General features: G+C 41.8%; 2 protein-coding genes across 4 annotated transcripts in view; one reads left to right on the top strand and one right to left on the bottom strand.

Annotated features, from left to right (window-relative positions):
• LOC311318287 (glutamate receptor 3) overlaps nucleotides 1–17,438 on the top strand; it is a gene marked incomplete at both ends in the record, with an annotated part of 54,836 nt that extends 37,398 nt beyond the window's left edge. The window contains 6 exons of one of the 2 annotated variants that reach the window (XM_084449574.1): nucleotides 413–619; nucleotides 3,492–3,865; nucleotides 5,301–5,499; nucleotides 10,657–10,904; nucleotides 15,656–15,770; nucleotides 17,193–17,438. In XM_084449574.1, coding sequence (XP_084305700.1) covers nucleotides 413–619; nucleotides 3,492–3,865; nucleotides 5,301–5,499; nucleotides 10,657–10,904; nucleotides 15,656–15,770; nucleotides 17,193–17,438 — 1,389 coding nt within the window. Of the gene's footprint in view, nucleotides 1–412; nucleotides 620–3,491; nucleotides 3,866–5,300; nucleotides 5,500–10,656; nucleotides 10,905–11,677; nucleotides 11,793–15,655; nucleotides 15,771–17,192 lie in introns of both variants that reach the window. The other variant, XM_084449573.1, reaches the window with a different exon arrangement.
• Nucleotides 17,439–19,651: 2,213 nt separating this feature from the next.
• thoc2 (THO complex 2) overlaps nucleotides 19,652–21,769 on the bottom strand; it is a gene marked incomplete at its 5' end in the record, with an annotated part of 30,921 nt that continues 28,803 nt past the window's right edge. Inside the window, 4 exons of one of the 2 annotated variants that reach the window (XM_084449580.1) lie at nucleotides 19,652–20,396; nucleotides 20,555–20,600; nucleotides 20,967–21,043; nucleotides 21,294–21,436. In XM_084449580.1, coding sequence (XP_084305706.1) covers nucleotides 20,573–20,600; nucleotides 20,967–21,043; nucleotides 21,294–21,436 — 248 coding nt within the window. In that variant the 3' untranslated portion in view covers nucleotides 19,652–20,396; nucleotides 20,555–20,572. Of the gene's footprint in view, nucleotides 20,397–20,554; nucleotides 20,601–20,621; nucleotides 21,044–21,293; nucleotides 21,437–21,769 lie in introns of those variants that run through there. The other variant, XM_084449581.1, reaches the window with a different exon arrangement.

Here is a 21,769-nt window from a genome sequence, read left to right as displayed (position 1 = left end):
CCCCTCCTGGCAGGCCTGGCCTCGGCCCTGGCGCTTCCATGGAGGCTGGGCTGCATTTGGCTGTGGATCGGGTCAGCGTCCCAGTGTGCCCGCCCGGCTGGCCGGCTCGCCCGCGCGGCCGACTCCGTGTGGCGCTTTTTGTCCATGCTGTTCTGTTTGTTTCCTCTGTCTGCGTGCTCTTCTGTCTCTCCGTCTGTCTGTCTGTCTGTCTGTCTGTCTGTCTGTCTGTCTGTCTGTCTGTCTGTCTGTCTGTCTGTCTGTCTGTCTGTCCGTCCGTCCGTCTGTCCGTTTGTCTGGGTGTTAGTCATCCGAGCATGTGTGCACGCCACCAGTCACAGCCTTGTGTGAGTTGGCCGTGGTGAATGTGTTGCATGCTGGGACTGTAAACTCAACACGTATGTTTGATTAACAGGAAGCTCCCTATGTGATGTTCAAGAGAAACTATATGCAGCTGGAGGGGAATGAAAGATATGAAGGCTACTGTGTCGATTTAGCTTCCGAAATCGCGAAGCATGTGGGAATAAAATACAAACTGTCGATAGTGTCGGATGGAAAGTACGGCGCCAGAGATCCAGAGACCAAGACGTGGAATGGGATGGTGGGTGAACTGGTATACGGGGTAAGTGCCAGTCTTGAAACCAACATGGGGGCCAACCAGGGGAGGTGATGACTGCCGGCAAAATGTTGCAATGGCAGTTATTTGTCACCATACACCAGATCAAAGTTTATAATACAGCTAACCCAATTTTGCTTTATATTCTCCATTCATGTTGCACATAAATCATGCCCAGCTAATTGACTGAGTGCAGCATGTAGTGAATCACCCACATTACGTGTTCTGTATGGGTTTCCTTTAATGAGGTGATTTTCTCCTTTCATAAAACCCCAACTGTGAAATGGTTAATGTTTCATAAAGGAATACTGACAGCAGACAAGGTGCTGAAAATGGAAACCATCTGCTTGTCATTTTGAGTGCAGGCAATGCTCCGAACCTGTCATTTACTGTACAGAACATGAAAGAGCATATTCTTGTCATAACAATAATTTTTACTGAGAATTCTGCAAAATTACAGCCCTCCATTTTGTGTGAAAGAAAGATGATCCCTTGTTGTAATTGACAGGCCTTGTACAAGCCCTGAGACACCTCTCCGCATCAACAATAAATCCGAGAGACCATTAATTAGCCATTCATATGCAAATGAGCCAGTGATATAGAAACCAAGAGTGCCTGGAGGACATGTTTGGCTGGGAGACCCCACCTAACCCTGACTGAGATAATCCAAGCTTTTGTATAGCATTTACATATTAATAAGACAGTGGCAGGTCCAGCCAGACTATCACTGGAACATTTATTACCCAGGCGACGCACACTGTATAAGGGCCACAGAGCTTTGAGGAGAATCTGATGGAGCTGTTGAATAGGATGGGCTGTGCAGTGGTTTTTATATTGGTAATAGAACCAAAACTTGGCCCCCTTAGCCTGATGGAGGAAGGGTAAACTGGACAGTGTATTCATATTACCAGAACATTTTAAAAGGTAAACTGGACAGTGTATTAATATTATCAGACCATGTTAAAATCTTGATATATTACTCCATTTTACATTACTTAAAGGTGCAGTAGTTTGTGATTTCCTGTTAAATTTTGGATACTTTTTTTTGTTGTTGACATTTTTGAAAAAAAAGCCACTCCTCTAAACTGGGGGAAAACAAAATGACACTTGCCAGGTAGATAGGTTGACAGGCAGATAAGCCATCCAGTCATTTCAAGTTGGCTACTCAAAATGATTGGGCGCACTTATTACAGTCCTGCATCTTCCACAGATTACGGATTTATTTCATTTTAGTGTCAGAGCACTTTATTTATTGGTTGCTGTTGGAAAGTAATGAGAATTGCAAAAAAATATAACAAAAAGCGCTTCTGAACCAAACCGCATACTGCACCTTTAACAATTTGTGCAAAGACTAACTGATAATGGGTTAAACTAGAACAAGAATAGTCAAAACAATGTTAAATCAAATGTCTATTTATTACAGTACATTATAACTGAGTTAAAATCGATTACAAGGCACACATGTTACAAATGAAAGGTTTAGATCCATATGCTACTGTACATTGTGATGTGAGATTAGAGATAGAGAGACAGAAGAGAGAGAGAGAGAGAGAGAGAGAGAGAGAGAGAGAGAGAGAGAGAGAGAGAGAAAGGGACAGAGAGAACTCATGGCCAAGGCCTGAGGAGAGAGCCCAAGGAAGAAAGGGGAAAGAAGAGAAGAGCGAGAAAACAAGAACAGTAGGAGAAAAAGAGAGAGAACAACGGTCTCTGTATATTTCCTTTTATAGCCAACCGTCAAATGTTAGAATCCAAACTCAGAGTCGCTGTGAAGATGACCAATCAGACCACACCTTGTAATCTTTATGACACCACTGCAAGGAAAACAAAATGGCCATCAGAAACTCAAGTATTTTGCATATGAGACGGGGGCAGGTATCTCCCAGCCCATATTGTTTCAAATTTCATGTGCTGTTTGCCGAAGCTTTTCAACCTCTTTCTCCACACCTTCGAGATGAATGAGTAATATGTTCTATGGATTAAGGCAAAGTCATTCGCAGCTACTAATGGTAATTTATATTGAACCATTTTAAGATGGCAGGATCTCTTCCACTGTCAGGTGTTGTAGGCGATTTGTCTCAGAAGCACTTTTTGTTATATTTTTTTGCAATTTTATTTACATCCTGACAGCAATCAATAAGTAAAATGCTCTGACACTAAAATAAAAAAGAAATCCTTAATCTGTGGGAGTTGCAGAACTGTAGGCTAATACATTCATCCAAATCATTTTGAGCTATTTAATAGATGAATTCAAATAAGTGTATTCTCTGTTCAAGACATTTTCATAGGAAATCTGAACTTTGATCCACACTGCTTTACAGTATGTGTTATACAATAGAACAGCTGTCTCCCATTTTCCCCGATAACCCCTCTCTAGGCTGTCAAAAGCACTTCATTTCTATTCCAGGTACCGCCTTAAAATGATTGGATAGCCTACAGTACCTGCCTGTCAACCTACCTACCTGCCTAGCAATAATTTGTTATTTGTTTTCCCCCAGTTTGGAGGAGTAGCTTTGGAGGGAGGCCTGAAGGGAGGGTCAGGGATTTTGTTGGTTGCATTTTTAAAAATCTATCTTACTCTTCCTGGTTTCTCCAAAATTGCCTACCCTACCTTTAATGCATTCATTTTTCCTATTCCACTCATTTTTTTTCATTGTGTGCTCAATCAAATCTCAGTTTCTCCAAAAATACATTATTGCCAAATAAAATGTTCAAAAACAGCCCGATAAACAGATTAATATTTATAAACAGTCAAATACAATTATGTGTTTGTGTTGGTATGCTAATATTTGAGAGGATTTTATCTAACTCTGTGTGTATGGTGTGTCTGCATTTTATTGTGGAGGACTAACTGCTGCTCTGCCTGTTCCCATTTCTCCAGAGAGCTGATATAGCTGTCGCTCCTCTAACTATAACCTTGGTGCGGGAAGAAGTCATAGACTTCTCTAAGCCCTTTATGAGCCTGGGGATCTCCATTATGATAAAGAAGCCTCAAAAGTCCAAGCCTGGCGTTTTCTCCTTCCTGGATCCGCTGGCCTATGAGATCTGGATGTGTATAGTGTTTGCGTATATCGGCGTGAGCGTGGTGCTCTTCCTGGTCAGCCGATTCAGCCCCTATGAGTGGCACCTGGACGAGAACGATGAGGCCAAAGACCCCCAGACCCCACCAGACCCTCCGAACGACTTTGGGATATTTAATAGCCTGTGGTTCTCCCTGGGCGCCTTCATGCAGCAAGGATGCGATATCTCGCCAAGGTTGGTTTTTTTGTACCTCCTGTCCCATCACCTCATAGCCATCCTCATCATCCCTCTGCATTTTATGGTCATGAACCCCTTCATAGTGTCATGGTGCATATACGTTATTTTGGGGTTTGGTTGTGCTTTTTCACTCTCCACCTCACCCCACTCCACTCCGCTGCCATTCCTCCATTCCTCTTTTCAAACACACCATCACTTTAAGCTCCTTCCTGTCTCACTCTCCAGGCTGCATGCTCGCAGTGATGCATTCTGTCCACAAAATAACTTATATCCACCATGCCGAGGACTGTAAAATGCATAGGGTCATTACATCCGTGAGTAGTCGCGCCCCAGCCTTCCCCCATGACTCTTGGAGGGCTACCGGATTTTTGCTGCATGTCCCATTTTACGGTCATCAGCCTGGTGCATATAATATATTTCAAGTGGAAGACATTTTTAAACATTAGCACGCTGATGAAGCGCATTAGTCCCATTCAGGCCACATCGTGAACGTTCCTAAAGAGAAAAGTCCCCCGCCCCCCACACTTTCATTCACTCAGTCCATCTCTTTCACTCTGCACTGTTCCAGTGTCCTTCATCCCTTCTCAGGGGGCTGTCATTGTTCAGGTGGTCCGTCCTCTCGTCTCACCTGGGGCTGGTGGGGATTGTAGAGAAGGCTGGCTGGAGATCAATGGGAGAATGTTAAAGAGGGGATGTCTATCAGCAATGGGGATTAGTCCCATGAGGGCAACCTGAATACAGGACAAAGGCTCTAAATTATCCTCTGTGATTGTGTATCCCTCTCAAGTTATCTTAAGAGTAATCTAGACACAATGTAAGCAAACGCTCACCTCCGGCAGTCCACCGCTTCTTGAACTCCAGAAATAGAGTCACTGTTTACACATTGGAGTCACAAGACTTGCAACAAAAGACAAGCTACGCTAACATTCCTGTTAACATTATACATTATACTGTAGTAGTGTACAACATTCCTGTTAACATTATACATTATACTGTAGTAGCCCGAGGGCCTGGGAGAGGGGTGGAGAAATACAGTATCAGCAGAACGTGTCGACTTCATTGTTCACCTGTGCAGATGTGGGCTAAGCTGCTGCGTTTGAGTATGGGCGCATTCAGATGCCCCACCTCAGTCCTTCATGCAGGAACCATAGAGCTACCAGATTGGGGGGAAAAAGCTCTTCCTGTCTCACCCTCTGTGAGGAGTGTTAACTACAGCAGCAGGTACTGTATGTGGGTGATATTTGACATAAATCCAAGATCATTTGGTGTAAATGATTTTGAGGCTCTGCATTTATGTCAAAGGGGTCTGTGGTCCACAGACAGTCACAGAATCAGAGGTACGGTACGGTGGACTCCAGAGGATCCATCCCTCTCTTGTTGTTGGGTTGAGCACCCTGATCTCACATCCCTCTGCCCCCCCCCTCTCTCCCAGGTCTCTGTCAGGGCGTATCGTGGGGGGAGTGTGGTGGTTCTTCACCCTCATCATCATCTCCTCCTACACCGCCAACCTGGCGGCCTTTCTGACGGTGGAGAGGATGGTGTCGCCCATCGAGAGCGCCGAGGACCTGGCCAAGCAGACGGAGATCGCCTACGGGACCCTGGACTCGGGCTCCACCAAGGAGTTCTTTAGGGTGAGTGTCCAAACTGCAACTGGTTCATTTAGTTGAAGTGCCTGTATACTTGGTTTGAAATAATTAAAATGCTGACACTCAAAGTTTAATGTCTCATTAAGCATCCATAATAATCTGAAAATAAACATTCAGAACTATTGGAAAACCTAGTTCAAAACAGCTAATTTTGCTATATAGACCATTTCTCAAGACGGTCCTAATGGATATTCAACGCATCACTGTATGCATCACAATGTGCGCTCACCATGAAAAGTAGAGCTCCATGACATGACAATATAAAAATGCTGAAAAACAGTTTACTGGTCTAACTCCACAATTTAGTACTACATAGTTCACAGACTTTCCACATACTTCCAGCAATAACTTTATAGCATATATAATGTGTTTAGAAACAAATCCGAATTAACTTGACAGCCACTGCATAGTAATCTCTTGGCAACAAAGTGCAATAATTAAAGCTTAACAGTCCCAAGCATGGAGCTCAGAAAAATATATAATAATACATTATGATAATACAAATCATTTAGTGGGGTTCAGTGCCTGTCAAACAATACAACACATACAAATGATAATGAGTTTCTCACAGAATCCTGCTGCAATACAAACAACAATCAAAGATACAAACCTGTCTGAATGAATCTCTGCAGAGAGCAACAACTTCTGTGTAGTTTCTCTCTCAATAAGCTATAAGCTGAACAAAGCATCAAAAATATAACACTGAATATTTAATTGCTCTATTTGTAGGGTGTGTATTTACAGTGAATCAGCGCAGTGAGATTGGGGACACTTGTTCCTGCCCGTTGTGTTGTTTGGCAGGCTGACAGGCTGTGATTCGTCACAGGTATTTCCATGGAGATAATCGACAGGTGTTTTGGGACTTCATAATGAGTGCCCCACTTGTCTCTCCTTCTTCAAACTAGAAATGTCACGAGTCAGCAGCCTTTCCAGAGAACTTTTAATTAAAACTGGGGGATAGGAGGCAGAAAAAAAGCACTCAGACGCGAGATACATTTTAAATATGTTTTCCAGGAAAGATATGCTGGTTAATTAGACTCATATAGCCACAGGCAGACTGAAATCATCTGTGATGACACACGCAGGTCGTCCCTCAAAAGCTCACCTTGAGTCTGCCTGCACCAGTGTGTCTGGCTCATCACAGGATTTACCTGCGCTAACGCTCCTCGCTCAGCTTAGCTCCTAGTCACCCGCCTTTGTTGTCAGGAGGAGTCATATTTTGATACCTGTACATCAAATGGATTTTAAGTACTTGGATTTTTATGTCTATTCAACTTAATTTATCTTGCATGGTCTGTATGTGATACATGCGGCATTAGGGCATCTCATTTCATATTGTGTGTATGTTATACTGTAGATCTTGAGGTACAGTATTACTGTGCATCTTTCTCACCAGTCCCTCTTAGACTAAGCTGCAGATTTTTTGGAGCTTCACTATTACCAAAGAGGTCAAATTTTAATTGATTTCCCACTTGTATAACTGGCCAAAAATGCATCCAAGAATGACAGGGACAGGCATAATACATAATTTACAATCATTCATCTCTGTTTTGGATTGCCAGTTGCGTGGAGACAAGCAAATAGCTGTGAAGCGTTCACATGGCGGGTTGATAGATGGATAGAAAGCTGGAGGTACTTCAGTGGCACTATGGGAGACTGTTCATCATATCCAAATGAATACTAAGGAGAAAAAATGTAATAATTTCCCCTTTGCTGATGGGAATGACCTTTATCTACAGGACATGTTGTTCTTAATACAACAATTCCAGTGAACACAATGATTTGACCAGATGGAGAGAAATCAGCCATGTATTGATAACTACACTTCAAATATTGATCAATTGAATTGAATCCACTGTATATCCACTATATTTCACCCATTACCAGCACCTCTCCAAGACTACGGTCTTTTTTTTCCTTAAACATGTACAGTACGTTCTACTCATTGTCAAACACAACTACAGTGCACAGCCATGAATAATGCGACATAGTAATTGATATTGTCATAAAAGGGAAGGTTGAGCTGCCTCTCGGAGCCTTTTAGCTCACATGTGATTTTGCTGACAGCCAGTAACGCTCACAGAAAGCCTGCATTTTCAATGACCCAGAAATTCCACTGTGTTTACCCAGCGTGGTCATGCCTGTCAGGACGGATCACCGTCTTTTACCATCATTTACATTAATGGTCCCACCCACAGAAATTGTGTAGATGTCAAACATGATTCAATCACTGGTCTGAATTCATTACAAATCCAGCTTCTGTTCAAAATCTTTATGATGACACGCTGTCAGTCAGCTTTTCTTCATCACAATTTCTTACTGATATCCTTTAAAAACAAAACAAAAAACACCCACATGTATTGTTAGAACAGAAATCACAGTGCCACTGTAGTAGAAATACAAACACAAACAGGTACCTTAACTTGCTTATTGTTGATCTATATGATGCAGAGCAGCCATCAGTATTGATACAAGAGATCATTTGTCTGAATGTGCTCTAAGTGATAACAAAAAGTGCTCTCCCGGGATTTCAGTGTTGACATTTAAAGCACCTTCTGTGACATTTACTGGTTTCCCTGGCTGTATTCCTCCATGTCACCTCTATTGTGTGAACGAGCTCACACCTCTGACCTTCACTGAAAGCTGGCCAGCTCCTCTCTCTCTGCTGTGGACCTTCTTAAACCCGCATAGACGGCTCCCTAACAAAAGGACCCCACAGGACTGAATTGGATCTCCCTTCACTTGAGAGCCATGAAGAGGTACACAGTAGCAGTCAGTGATGAGCTGCTGATATTTGTCCTTTTTCAAACTAAAAAAAATGTGCCCTTGATCAATACACACATAAGGCTTCAACATCTGTTGGTGCATAAGAAGTAATAGCTTCCAAGGAATGCCCCACTGAGTCATCCCACTGCTTCAATTGCATCCCATATGGTCTCTCCCTGTACCGTTTAAATGTGCGATGCAGGGAGTAAAACCCACCTTTTGAAGGGCGAGGGGTCTCTGAGTGGGGAACAGGTTGTAAGGCAACCTTCAAGATTAAAGGCAGCATTCAAGATTACACACTGAGGCAAAGATACTGTCTATGAGCCAATACATGCAAACTGTCACTGTTGAACTGACAGTGACAGTGGAATGACAACCTGGACATTTCTGAACGCGAACGGTCATCTTTTCCGTGGAGCGTTCCAACCTGGCAGCAGATGGCATAATAATATCTCCATCACACTCCGACTTTTGACTGCAGCGGTTTTTCTCTCGTTAAATAATTCACTTGTTTACCTTGGTCTTCTCTGCAGCAGACAGCTCCACAGGTCCAACCTCACCAAGGTGTTCTCCAGGCGCAGCAGCCCAGTTCACAGTCCTCACAGGCAAGCCCTGCCTAAGGACGTGCGATGAAGACAGGCGAGCAGCCAACATCGCCTGAGGCCGTTAGGCTCATGTTAGTCAGGTTCAACGGATGGAGGTTTTTGAGATAAAGCCTCTCATTGGCACCGCTCAATTCCAGCGGCGCCAATCAGATTCAATCCCCTGGCACTATTTTGCATGGGCACCATTGGACAAAGAACAAGCTTAGCGCCACCCAAGAGAATTGTGATTGGTTTAAAGACATACAACGCCCCCCCCCCCCCCCCCTTTCTCCAGCGATGGGAACAGCGTGAAACAAAGTGTGGCAAAAGTGTAAGTCTAGCAATGCGAGTCTAGGCTTATGTAAACTATTAGCGTTCTAAATCAACTGTGTAGCATCCAATCCCCAAAAACCCACAGTTCCGTGACCTAGTTGAACCATTATGAGAGCAGATTAAAACATCACCTCGCCATGGCACAGCACTGTGGTTCTGTCTGATCTAACACAAACACAGTCACAGTTTTTACGGAGATTGTCTTTCCTTTGAGTCCAGACTGTGATGTTTGCAATGATGTGTGGAAGGGACATTTTGATGTCCAGCTAATGATATCCCAAAAGCTTGATTAGTAAAGTCAACGTAAACTTTTTTTCTCCCTTAAAGAGCTCCTGCTGGCTGTGAAGACTGATTTTGAAGAGCACATCAGAAATCGCGCTTAGTGCACAATCAATATGGATTAGAGGAATGTTCTATGCTAATTTTGCCCTTCTTAGCCAGAAAGGTCATGTATGTGTGTGTGTGTGTGTGTGTGTGTGTGTGTGTGTGCATGTGAGTCTGCCTTTGAAGTCAATCAATTTTCTAGAATACTGTACTCTCTTCTATTGCCGACAATTGCCACACATGCTGTTACATTTAGCTTGATTCAGCGATTACACCATGCTAATGCTTACTCTGTATCTCCACTACAATCACAATCACTTGTACATTATTTTTAAATTGGAGCCCGGAGGAATAACACCCAACATATAAATATACTGTAATCGGTCTCATTACTCCACTCTTTTCCCACTCAAATTCACTTTCCCATTGAAAGCGTGGATATTTCTGGCCACCTCCCTTTTTTGTGGAAATGAAAAACGACCGTCCTAAAGTTTTCTCTCAGACGGCTCAGCAGAAGGTCATATTAACCTAGTTTAATGCAGCGTCCATGTTTGTCCTTCTATTGTAGACTGCTGTGTTCTGCGGCTCCCCGGAGACTAGAAGTCAGCCACTCGGTGGCCATTTATAGCCTCTCAGTGTGAGTCAGGGCAGGGCTGTGTGCACTCAGCACGTCAGTGAGCTTGCTGCTCCAGGTGGCAGCCCCACTGTTCCTTTCAGGTGAGACCCAGAGCCTCAAGGTCAAAGGGCACACTGACTCACTTCCTCTGACCTTGTAGGCGGAGGGGGCATTGAGACGAAGCAGGTGGTGCCTCCTCCCCTGTCCAAGGATGCTGATGAGATACATGGCCTGTAGTTTGTTTGAAGTGAGCTGCCAGCTTGTCAGACCTTAAGCCCTCTAACGGCTGTTGGCACCAGCCCACTGCAACTGCACCTTTACTCTGCTGTCTGTGAGCGATAATGACCTACTGTATGGTGATTGCTGTTTTTATGTGTGTGTTTGCATGTGTGTGTGTGCGAGAGAGAGAAAGAGAGAGAGAGAGAGAGAGAGAGAGAGAAAGAGAGAGAGAGAGACTACTGTAAAATTTTCAACACAACTGAATTGTTTTGTTTTCTCTTTCTCTCTTCCCTAATACAGCGCTCCAAAATAGCAGTTTATGAAAAAATGTGGTCATACATGAAATCGGCCGAGCCGTCTGTGTTCGCCAAGACGACACCTGACGGGGTTGCCCGAGTGCGAAAGTCGAAGGGCAAGTTCGCCTTTCTTCTCGAGTCCACTATGAACGAGTACATTGAGCAGCGGAAACCGTGCGACACCATGAAAGTGGGCGGCAACCTCGACTCTAAGGGCTACGGCGTGGCCACGCCTAAAGGCTCAGCATTAAGGTGGGTGGGATAATATAACAATACCCCCCATGTTGTTATAGTATTCCACCTACCCTGATGTCTCTTGTTGTCGTTCTGTCCGTCCCCTCCCCCCCCCCTCCACCCAGCGTTCATGTCTTTGAGGTTGATCAAGATGTGAACGGTATTATGAGTTTCTTTAATCCAGCCTAGTCGTAATGGCATTTTATATTCTGTTACCTCTATTATGGTTTGTTTCTCTTTGTCTTGTGTTCTTCTTTTTCTACTCCTTCTTGCTTTTGGTATAGTAATTACTAAATCCATCTGTCTGTTGCTGTGACCCCCCCCCCACCCCACCCCTCGTCTTCCTTGCTTGTCCTCCCCCTGTCCCTCTGTCTTCTTCCGTCTGTGCTGCTGTCCCTCTGGCAGTCTTCGCATTGCTTCTAATTTACCAGTTCAATGTGTTTCTTTAATTAACCTTGCTAAAAGCTGCATTGTCACTTGTGCTGAATGTTAACTTGCATGCTGTATGTTGTGGTTTATTCCGCTCTCAGTGACAATTGTGTCCCATCCCGCATACCTCAGTTCTTAGCAGCGTAACCCTCCATGCCACCACTCTAATATTTAACCTTCTTTGCTGTTAAACGCTTCTTACCTCTCCACACCGGTGAAATTCTTTACCAATTTGTCCTTTTCGTGCTCCCTTTATGAACCACTGATATTATTCCTATTATTACTATAACTAATATTCTATACATATTAGATTTCTCACGGACCTGTTCATTTTCTTACAAGTCATGTTTTATCGTTTCAAGAAATGCTGTTAACCTGGCAGTGTTAAAACTGAATGAGCAAGGCCTCTTGGACAAATTGAAAAACAAATGGTGGTACGACAAGGGAGAGTGCGGCAGCGGGGGAGGTGACTCCAAGGTCAGCTGTGATGTCACCAAAGTCGGGTATCCTAGAGTAGAGTAATCGGCAAGGCTGTCATCACTGTAACCTGTAGGCCCCAACCACAGCCCAATACTGCCCCATACGTGTGGCTTTTTCTATTTGACCATGCAAACTGAGATCAAACTTGGAACCCTTTACTTGGCTAATGGAGGAAAAAGACCAGTAGCTACTGTGATATTCAGAGAACAGGTTAACTGTTAGTGCAGGTACTGTATGAGAGAGCAGAGTTGAAGCTGGCTGTCTGAATTGGTGGTGCCACACCTGTGGTAAGAGACCTAGCTTGGCTAGTGCTGCTCTGTAGTGCTGTACTGTCGGATAGTTCTTTAGATAGTGGTTTGCCCTGTGGTTTGCAAAGGCAGATCAGACATTTCCACTGTTTTTTATATCCACAGGGCAACGTGATGGAATTATAGGCTAAGGCTCTGTTTCATTAAGATGTAGTTTTAAGTGATGTTCTATTTGAAAATAATGCCAGCAAGAATGATGGCAAGCCTAATCCCTTATTCAACTTAAATGAATAATTGATCACTATGTTGAATGAAACATGGAATAATAATGGCCATAGCCATGTACCCTAGCACTAGGCAGTAAAGTAGCGCTCTCCAAACTGCCGCTAACCTGGGGTGTTAGGGCTGGCTAACCTTGGGTGCTAGGGCCAGCGAGGCGAACAGCGTAGTCTTGAGGGGACTAAGCATTCCAGGCAAACGTGAGAATTCTAATGACAAAGTGATCTGAAAGGTCCAAACTTTTGTCCGATACCAACATTGTCTCACTAAAACAAGTGTCAGCTTATCACCCTGACAGATTCCTTTGGCTGGTCTTAGTACAAGACCAGTCAAAGTCTTTCCATTACTGCGCTCCAGACCAATGAAACATAGCAAGAGGGTGGAGAGTATGACCCTACCTGGCGTTCAGGGCGCAGTGACAGCCCAACCGTGGAACAGTCTCTGCCTCTACTCTACTGCTTGCCTCATGAACACAGTACACTTGGCACATTGTGAGAGATGAGACAGGCTAACTTTGATGTTGTTGACTCTAGTCATTCATTCCTGAGTGTAAGCAGGACATGGATACTACCAGCAGGACAACACAAAGAAGCTGTCTCATTCCACTAGCAATCTGCCTTGGTTCCTTGGTACAGAGACGGTAGACTCAAGTTATGATATCACACCTGACTGACACATTTCTTGTTCATTTTTCTATTCCCAAAAATGCATGTGTTGGTAGTTTAACAATTTGCTTCAAATATATTGTATGTAATAACCACTGAGCGAGGAAATTAAATATGATCTAAACACAGGTCCTCTAAATGTCAGTAAACACAATATAATCAGACATGTGAGTTTGGCAATGACTGTACATGTCTCACTCTAAATATAAAATGGCTACCCAGACTGATTGGTCCCCACATGGAATCGCTTTGTATGAGATTTTGCTCATGTTGAACACAGACCTATAGTAGTACTCACTACAACTATATAGCACCTCACACAGCAGGTTACAAGTAAGTATTGGGTATAGATATGTTGATGTATGGGAAATGGTGTAATGACATAATTTATACCTTTTATGGGTAAATCATGTTTCTTATGTGCATTATAATTTGTGTCTTAGTATGTCCTTTGAGTTGGTTTACAGGGTTAATATTTTGCATGAGTTGCTCATATTGTATCTTGTATTGTTTTCATTGTTTGTCTCTTTGTATGTTTTGAAAGTGTCTCCCTACCTACTGTATGTTATTTTCCAGCTCTCGTTTTATACATTATACCTATCCCAGTTCACTGTTTATATCAAGCGACCCAACTAAGACCTGAGGCAACAGCAGCTAATATAGCTTCACCTCCACCTCATAGAGAATTAATAGTGAGTAGCCTACCTGCAGTGTAAAACATACATTGCCTACCGTAGAATCTAAACATCTTATTCATTCTTGGTGGTGGTGAGTAATTCACACCATTTATACGCCCCACAATGACCTCAAAAAAGAACTGAATGCAACAACAAAATATTTTTTTCTACTTTGCTCTTGTTGTTGGCCTGGACAAGGATTTACGACGACCCATGCATGTCTTCCTGCCAGCGATCACCAGTACAAGGTCATAGCCATCTGAGAGGCCAGCACAGACAGCAGCGTGTGTCAGTTCATGTCACACACTCTGCCGGCGGACTGACAGGCATGGAGAATCCTCGCTGTCAGCCAGGCAGCTCACCAAGTCAGATCAGGCCTGGTTTGCTGGGTGACTCCTGCTAGTGGGCTGGGCCCACTGTCTGCATGTCCACCTCAGGCTCCTGACCTACTGTAATACGCTTGTGAGGAGAACTGCATCTCCTCACTGTCTCAGCTTTCTCCCCATATACGTCTGATTATGACTAACAACACATTTTTGTGTTTTTTCTCAGTCATTTTGTTGAATTCACAGGATTTCAACTTTAAAAGAAGCCTGTATTACATACAGCAGACCATATAATTAGGAAATATTATTGGGAATGTGGTAGGGAAACAAACAATGCATCAACCTTTTCTTTCTATCATCTTGTTGTTTTGCCTTGACCACCATAGTGTTTCATTACATTACATTACAGTCATTTGGCAGATGCTTTCATCTAAAATGACTTACAATAATTACATTTAACGTAAGTAGTCAGTGTACTAATACTTGCCAGAACTCACAAGTGCATCTCCTTTCTAAACAAGTGACTTATAGCATAAGTGCTATACCCATTGTCCCTTAGAGTTTGACAGTCATAGAGAGGCACAGCCAGTCTCTCACGCCTGTCTACGTCATTGCCCCTCCATTCAGAACATGAACTTGTTCTCCGATTGGACCTGGCTGCCATACTCATAACAACAGCTTCTCAACAGCAGAAAGTGATACACATCCTGAGAGCAGCTTTGCAAAGGCTTTGCAGTATAAAACAACATGTTTTGTGGAATATCAGTAAAAAACAAAACAAAACAACATATTATATCAAATATAGTCACACTATCTATGCTTCTCCTTTCTGTAAATATCAAATATAATTCATTTAAAAGATTGCAGTGGTGAATACAATATATGCAATGAAGTTTAATTACAAACATCATTTTTCAGAGAGGAAATAAACACAGAAATCTAGCAGTCACGTAGATAGCATAATGTCTTACAAACCAAAAGCCCCACAGTGAGACTCTCACTAACAATTTGGGTGAAAAAATAAAGGCTCATTATATCTTTCTACAAAGGGCAGTAACTGAACATGCTCCCACAGAGCAATAGAAATACAACAGTGTTTTGGCCAGTAACAATCTCTGATAACCAGACTGGCTACAATTTAATATTACATGTAGTTCACTATTACTAAATTGCAGGTGCTGTTATTCCAGCAGCACATGCCTCTATCTAAAGCTTTCTATCTTAGGGTGGTACTTTTTTTGTGAGACATTGGCTACCCTCAGCTTGTACAAAATCGGACTGCTGGTTTTTGTTTGTCCTGCTAGTCAAGAAAGGGTTCCTGTTAGATCCACATTGCTAAAGATTTGGTTAAAAAGCTACATGTGCTCATTAAATTGCACCTCTTGTATTGTACTGTATATGATAATACAGTAGCCATTTATTCTGCTAGCTCAAATTTGTTCTACTTTGAACAGTGTGTGCCGATTACTCAAAGCGATATAGGTGGGGTCTGGCCCGGTAGGTGTAGTCCTGATGTATGGAAGGTAACAGCTAGTATTTGCCTGCTCTCTGTGATGTTCTGGCCAGGACCCTGCTCTATCACTTTGTAAAGTATAAAGTAGTTAAAATTTTTAATAACATAAAATAACATAATATAATGTTATTTATGTTATTTCCCACGTGAAGAACTCCTGTAAACCTTGCAGTATTGAAACTCAGTGAACAAGGCATCTTAGACAAGCTGAAAAACAAATGGTGGTACGATAAGGGTGAATGTGGAACCAAGGACTCTGGAAGTAAGGTCAGTCTCTGCAGGTCTTTTTGTACTGATTGCAAATTGCATTTTGACTTTAACTGTTCATATGCAAATATCCAAAGCATACTGTACATTTTCAAAAACATATAATACATTTTCTTTTTCATTTGTTTGTCTCCTTTTTAGAATGACACATCTGCAACATGTGGAAAACTTAAAATATTGGCATAACACTATTTTCTCTTACACATTACACACTTTATTTCACCAGTAGCACAAGCCTTTCCATTTGATATAAATTCTTATACTAATATCATGATCCATGACATGATTATGTAAAATTCCATCACAGTTTAGACATTATAATGAAAGGTGCAGCATGCCTTCAAATTAAATGTACTGTATGTATTGATTCTTACATAGAACAATGATAGCTGTAGAATTGTAACCATTATGCTGCTGGTTTGTAAACCAAACTTGTATTGAAATGTTATTTATTGGTGTCCTTACTTATTTGCATGCTAATTGAGTATATAAAATCCATTAACATCATGCAGTGTGACTTACCAACAGGTTTCGTTACTGTGACAAACTCCAAACTGACTATCAAGTGCCACCTGGCCACACAGTCCTGTGGTGTTTGATGGTCACGTTTGAAATATGGGAGCTCACAATAAAGAGACTTTGTTTGCACACTTCATGAAGTTAAAGGAATTCATAAACCAGTTATTTAACCCTCTGGGAAAGGACACACAGGGATTTTAGTCACAGTGATGCACATTCAAAAGGACACACTCATAGGGTTAAAATGCAAATGGTAAAACTCTTGTAAATGAATTTCAATATTTCAGTTTGGATGTTAGCAGCAGCAAAATGGTTCAATTCCCTTCCTACAGCTTGTCACTTTGATTGAAATTGTGAGATGGAAGTGTGATGAGGGTAAATTCAAGAGGCTACTGTACAGTAATATAGTAGTGAGGTCAGGGTTAATGTTTTTAGACCTGTACGAAATTGACCATCTTCCGCAGGGGTGGCCTGGTACAGAAGCCACAGATTAGGTTAGATGTAGTCTTTCTCTCTTCATTCACCAATCCAGCCGGTAGAGAAAACATGAAGAGTTGACTCATTTCTCCTGCAGACAAGGATTGATTGACCTACCAAAGTCCTGAGTTTCTCCCAGCTTTTGACTTTAGGAAAGTCATTCAGCAAGTCAACTTCTGGAGTTTGCCTCATTAAATACCTCACAGTAGGCATGTCTCTGAGCGATTCACTGCCTAAACCTTTTATCAAACAAAATTGTAAGCTAATGGGAGTGGAGATTGTGCTATCATCAGTGGGCGTCTCTACTTTAGAGCTGGATTTGATTCAAAGGCCTTATGGGGTGGAGGGGGGGATCAGTGTTTCTGTTTGAAGTAGCTGCCACACTGTCCATAAGATATTCTTAACAGTGTTCTTTATGTTCCCCAGGACAAGACAAGTGCACTAAGCCTGAGCAATGTGGCGGGAGTCTTCTATATTCTGGTCGGAGGGCTGGGGTTGGCTATGACTGTGGCTTTGATAGAGTTCTGTTATAAGTCGCGGCAAGAAACCAAAAGACTGAAACTTGCACAGAATGCTCAAAACTTTAAACCTGTTCCCCCGGCAAACACTCAGAATTTTGCCACGTACCGAGAAGGCTACAATGTATATGGAACAGAGAGTGTTAAGATCTAAGGGGTATGTCTTTCTGTCATGCTGTGCCAGTTGTACTATCTTGATGACAAGTGTGTCTGTGTAGTGTCATCTTAATAATCTGATAAGGTTTTCAGTTGGTAATGTACAGTAAATGACCATGTAAGGGACAAACATTCAATTCAAGATCAGTTTCAATCTATTTTATGATAACATCAAGTCAGATTATTTCCATTTGGCCTTGGGAACTATTGAGATGATGCTACTGTGATTTGCAACTGTGCAAATCTGTTCTTGACGCTTGCTTTTACAGATGTGAGGTCTGTCCCTTCCACTGGTGTCTGGAGGAAGACACAGTCACTCTGTAGGAACACAACACATTCTGCCTGGCACCCTGGAGGCGACAGACTCGGCCATCAGCTTGGACCCAAACCCACTGTCAACAAATGCCCATCCTGGCTTGCCAAGTATGGCACGCTAATCGCCGACCACAACGCAGTAGGACTGGCACTTGTTGAAATATGGGACCTTCCTCTCTTAGTGCCTTACTGAGCATCCTGCATCATGGCAATGTGACTCAATTTTAGTTCACTTGAAAAAAGAATCCTAAAAATAATATGGAGGAGCATAGAAAGAAAAAGTTACACAAGAAAATGATGAACCGCTGTAATCTATGGGTGTGAATGTTTTAGTTAGATTATTTTGAAAGCCATTACTCATCAATCTCATCCTGGAGTACATTTTAGGTCATTTGAATCCTTTACAGAAATATTCTAGTGGTGAAATGTTTAATTGAAAATATGTTGTGCTTTAACGTACTAGAGTCATCTACCTATTTTACTATAAGGCAATTTTCTGTGTCATGATATTTAGGGACAAATCGATAAATAGGATAGGATTCAAAAGGACAACATTCAGCCCTGTTTTTTGAAAATGTGGATCATTTGAAGCCATTGGTTACCTTGATTTTCTTAGGTGCTGCCAAGGAGTCTTATGTATGAGCTAATATTTAATTTAGGCAGCACTAGATGAGGGTGGTAAATGCAATGCAGTATTTGATTTAAACACAGTGCCCCCCCCCCCCCTCCACCTTGTCACTATATAATACTGCCAAAATGTTAAATTGACAAACATTTTTTAAAACACACATGGTGCCATATTGTTATTGAGGTTTTCAATAGAAGAAACATGTAACAACAATTGCATAGATTTTAATCACGAACAGTCACCCCCTTTTCACTATATATTGAAATGGTTTTGAGTACTCATTTTAGTCTAAAACAACACTTTGTACACATTCAAACTGAGAAAGTCTCATTGCAATACATTATCTGAAAGCTGATAGCTACACAAGCTCTATTACCTTAACATTTTGGTAAATAATAGCACACTAGACCTGGTTGTAATTTACTTTTTGTGTTCTCTGTACCTGTGTGTACTTTGTTGAAATTTGATTATGTGGTGAATGGAAAGAAATGAGTGGAGAAACAAGTACTGTTGGAAGAATACAGCAAGTCTCTGTTTTTATGTTTCTACAAAAACTGTGATCCACGACTACTCTCTGAAGACATGCCAAGACACAACAAAGTGATAATTACAGTATAAAGTGTTCTGTATAAATCATGGGCAACCATAAATGTTAGGGAACCTGTATATTTGTTTAGTTAATGAAGGCTTCTTATTCTTTTTGGTTTATTTTTTTTCCACAATAAAATGCATGTGAAATTGGTGATCGCTTTAACAAACTGCATCCTGCTGCAGACCCTAGGAAGTTAGCGTACAATCTCAAAATTTGATCCTTTCCCTCTTTTGGTTCTTTTATTTGTAACTGCACCTCAGCAATGGGAAAAATGCCAATTCAAGCTGCATAGTGAAAACAAGAACTGCATGTGTGGGTATACTGAGCCTCATCAGTGAGGTCATGTACAAAGGATTTTATTACATTTTGTAAATAAAAACTTATATAAAATCATCTGTTGGAATATTCTTAGATCAGATTTCTCACTGTCTATATGTTAACTGTAAGACCTCCCATGACTACCACGTACAATAATCACCCAACACAGGTAAGGCCACAGTAACTCCCTGTTAGTTTATCTGGGTAATGGAAGAAAACAGAAATTTGGAAACTTGGCAATACCAACAGTAAGAAGAGGACACGAAACAAGATTGTCTCACTAAGAAAACTATCATTTATTAGTTTAAAAAAGCATACACTTGTAGAGTACAGCAGATAAAAACTCCAAAAAGTTGTTTCGAAACATTTGCATTTGGAGTACAAAGCTTTTTTTTTACAATTCTTTATTTGTTTCAAGGAGGAAGTCATTTTACAAATCATTTTAAAAACCTGATAACACAATCACATAATGGACATTGCAAGGGACATCAAAAATAAAAATACATATGACATGACGTACATGTTACCTTCTTTATTATTGTACACATAATATACAAACTGGTCATTAGTATCTTTTCACTCACCTATGCCTAAGTACTAGCCTGGATTAAAAGAACGAGAAATAAATAGACATGTGACTAGGTGAGGTAAATGATAGTATGGATAGTGTATTGATTCCAATAAAACAAGCCAAGGGGAAGCCTGATAACAACGGGTGGCATTTTTCATCAAGCCTATGATTATCGAATGTGACCTGATGCTTTCAGGAAAGCATTTAGGTAATACAGTTACCAGATGTCCGGGTAGAATAACAATTCGTGATTTGAATAGCACATTGTGCCAATATTCAAAAGTTAAAAATAAAAAGAAACTTTCAGATGGTTACTGAAATACACTGAAATGAAAAAAAGAGAGATCTGCAAGTTCAAACACTACAACTAACATCACTTGTGGGCAGCACATCAAAACAACACAGGCAGAAATGAGAGTAACATTTCAGATGCAGCCTCCCAACAGACTGAACAAGGCAGAGAAAACGGAGCACTAGTTAACACCATGTTGCAGGTGGGGTGGGCGGGGCTAAAAGCACGGCTTCTCCGGTTCTGTTGCAGGCCAGCAAAGGCAACGGGGCAGGAGAACGAAGGAAAAAAACAAAAAAATGTCAGTCATCACATGGTGAGACCAATAAAAGGTAAGAGATGTGGACATTATGACATTTTAAATGGATTTCTAATAGGGAATACAATGTATTGCATCTTACCTTCACCACATCAGCACACTATCTGTGCTTGTCAGAGGATTTATGAGTATCATCATTAAGGGAAATATTTATGATCAAGACCAGTATTAACCAATTTTTTAGGTACAATGGCAACAAACAGGATATTCGAACTATAAATGACAACAGTTACTGAGAATTCAGGGAATTTTGATAAAGTAACCAGAGTAAGTCTGGGTTATAAACCCTCAGCAGGTGACAGACGTACCCTGTGAGATAAACACATATACTGTACAGACATTCAGAAACCATGAAAATAAAATGGTGGTACAAAATCCACAATCCATATGTAAAAGACTACTCAATTAAAGTGGTACAAATTCTAATACAAACTTTTAAAAGTTCCACTATGCACATGTAATGTTCATCCCCCATAAAGTAGATTTAAGGATATTGTTTTTTTTCTTCCTTTCCACCACTGCTGTCACGCTTTTCTTTCTTGTCAGATTTTTCTTTGTCGTGCCTGGACTCCTTCAAAAAGAAACAAATTGTCATTGAAATCATGACAACTGCCATCAGCACAGAGCAATACATGGAGGCGAGGGCCAAACATGTCAGCTATGATTTGCATAATGTATGGGCTGCAGTTTTTGCGCATGTAATTCTGATGCTCACGAATGGGCTGAGATCATTAATGGGAACGACTTAACTGGGCACCAACGCTCGCATCTCTTCCCTGGGAGCTGGGCTGGCTATGCCAACAGTGCCCAGCACTGCCTACCTTTTTGCCCCCAGAGTTCCTCTCTGGCTTGGCCGACTCGCCCTTCTCCTTGCTGGAGGACTTGGGTCTTTTGCTCTTCTCCTTGTCACCAGAGACCGGGGAGTCAGACGAAGGACTGGCACTCTTGCTGTGTTTGGTGGAATCTGGCAGAGAGGAGGAAGACATCAAGGATATTGAGAGTAGTCTCGCATAGCCAGCACCATCTCCACACTTTGTTTACCCTGTGCTAGCGCTGAAGGAAGGCCTGGCTGGACTCTTTACCCCTTGGCTCTTTCTTTTAATCCAGGCTAGTATCTAATCTTGGGCATAGATGAGTGAAAAGATACAAATGACCAGTTTGTATATTATGTGTACAATAATAATGCAAATGCAAACATTTCTTTAAACCAATCACAGTCGTCTTGAGCAGAGCAGTTGCTATGTAGTCGTTTCATGTAGTGTGAATTGAATCTGGGAATCAGGTCCGTCTGCTGCTG

This window comes from Borostomias antarcticus, assembly GCF_949987555.1.
Source record: "Borostomias antarcticus genome assembly, chromosome: 15".
Classification (NCBI taxonomy): domain Eukaryota; kingdom Metazoa; phylum Chordata; class Actinopteri; order Stomiiformes; family Stomiidae; genus Borostomias; species Borostomias antarcticus.
The sequence above is the reverse complement of the archived record's forward strand: the minus strand, read 5'-3'. Positions and strand labels throughout refer to the sequence as shown.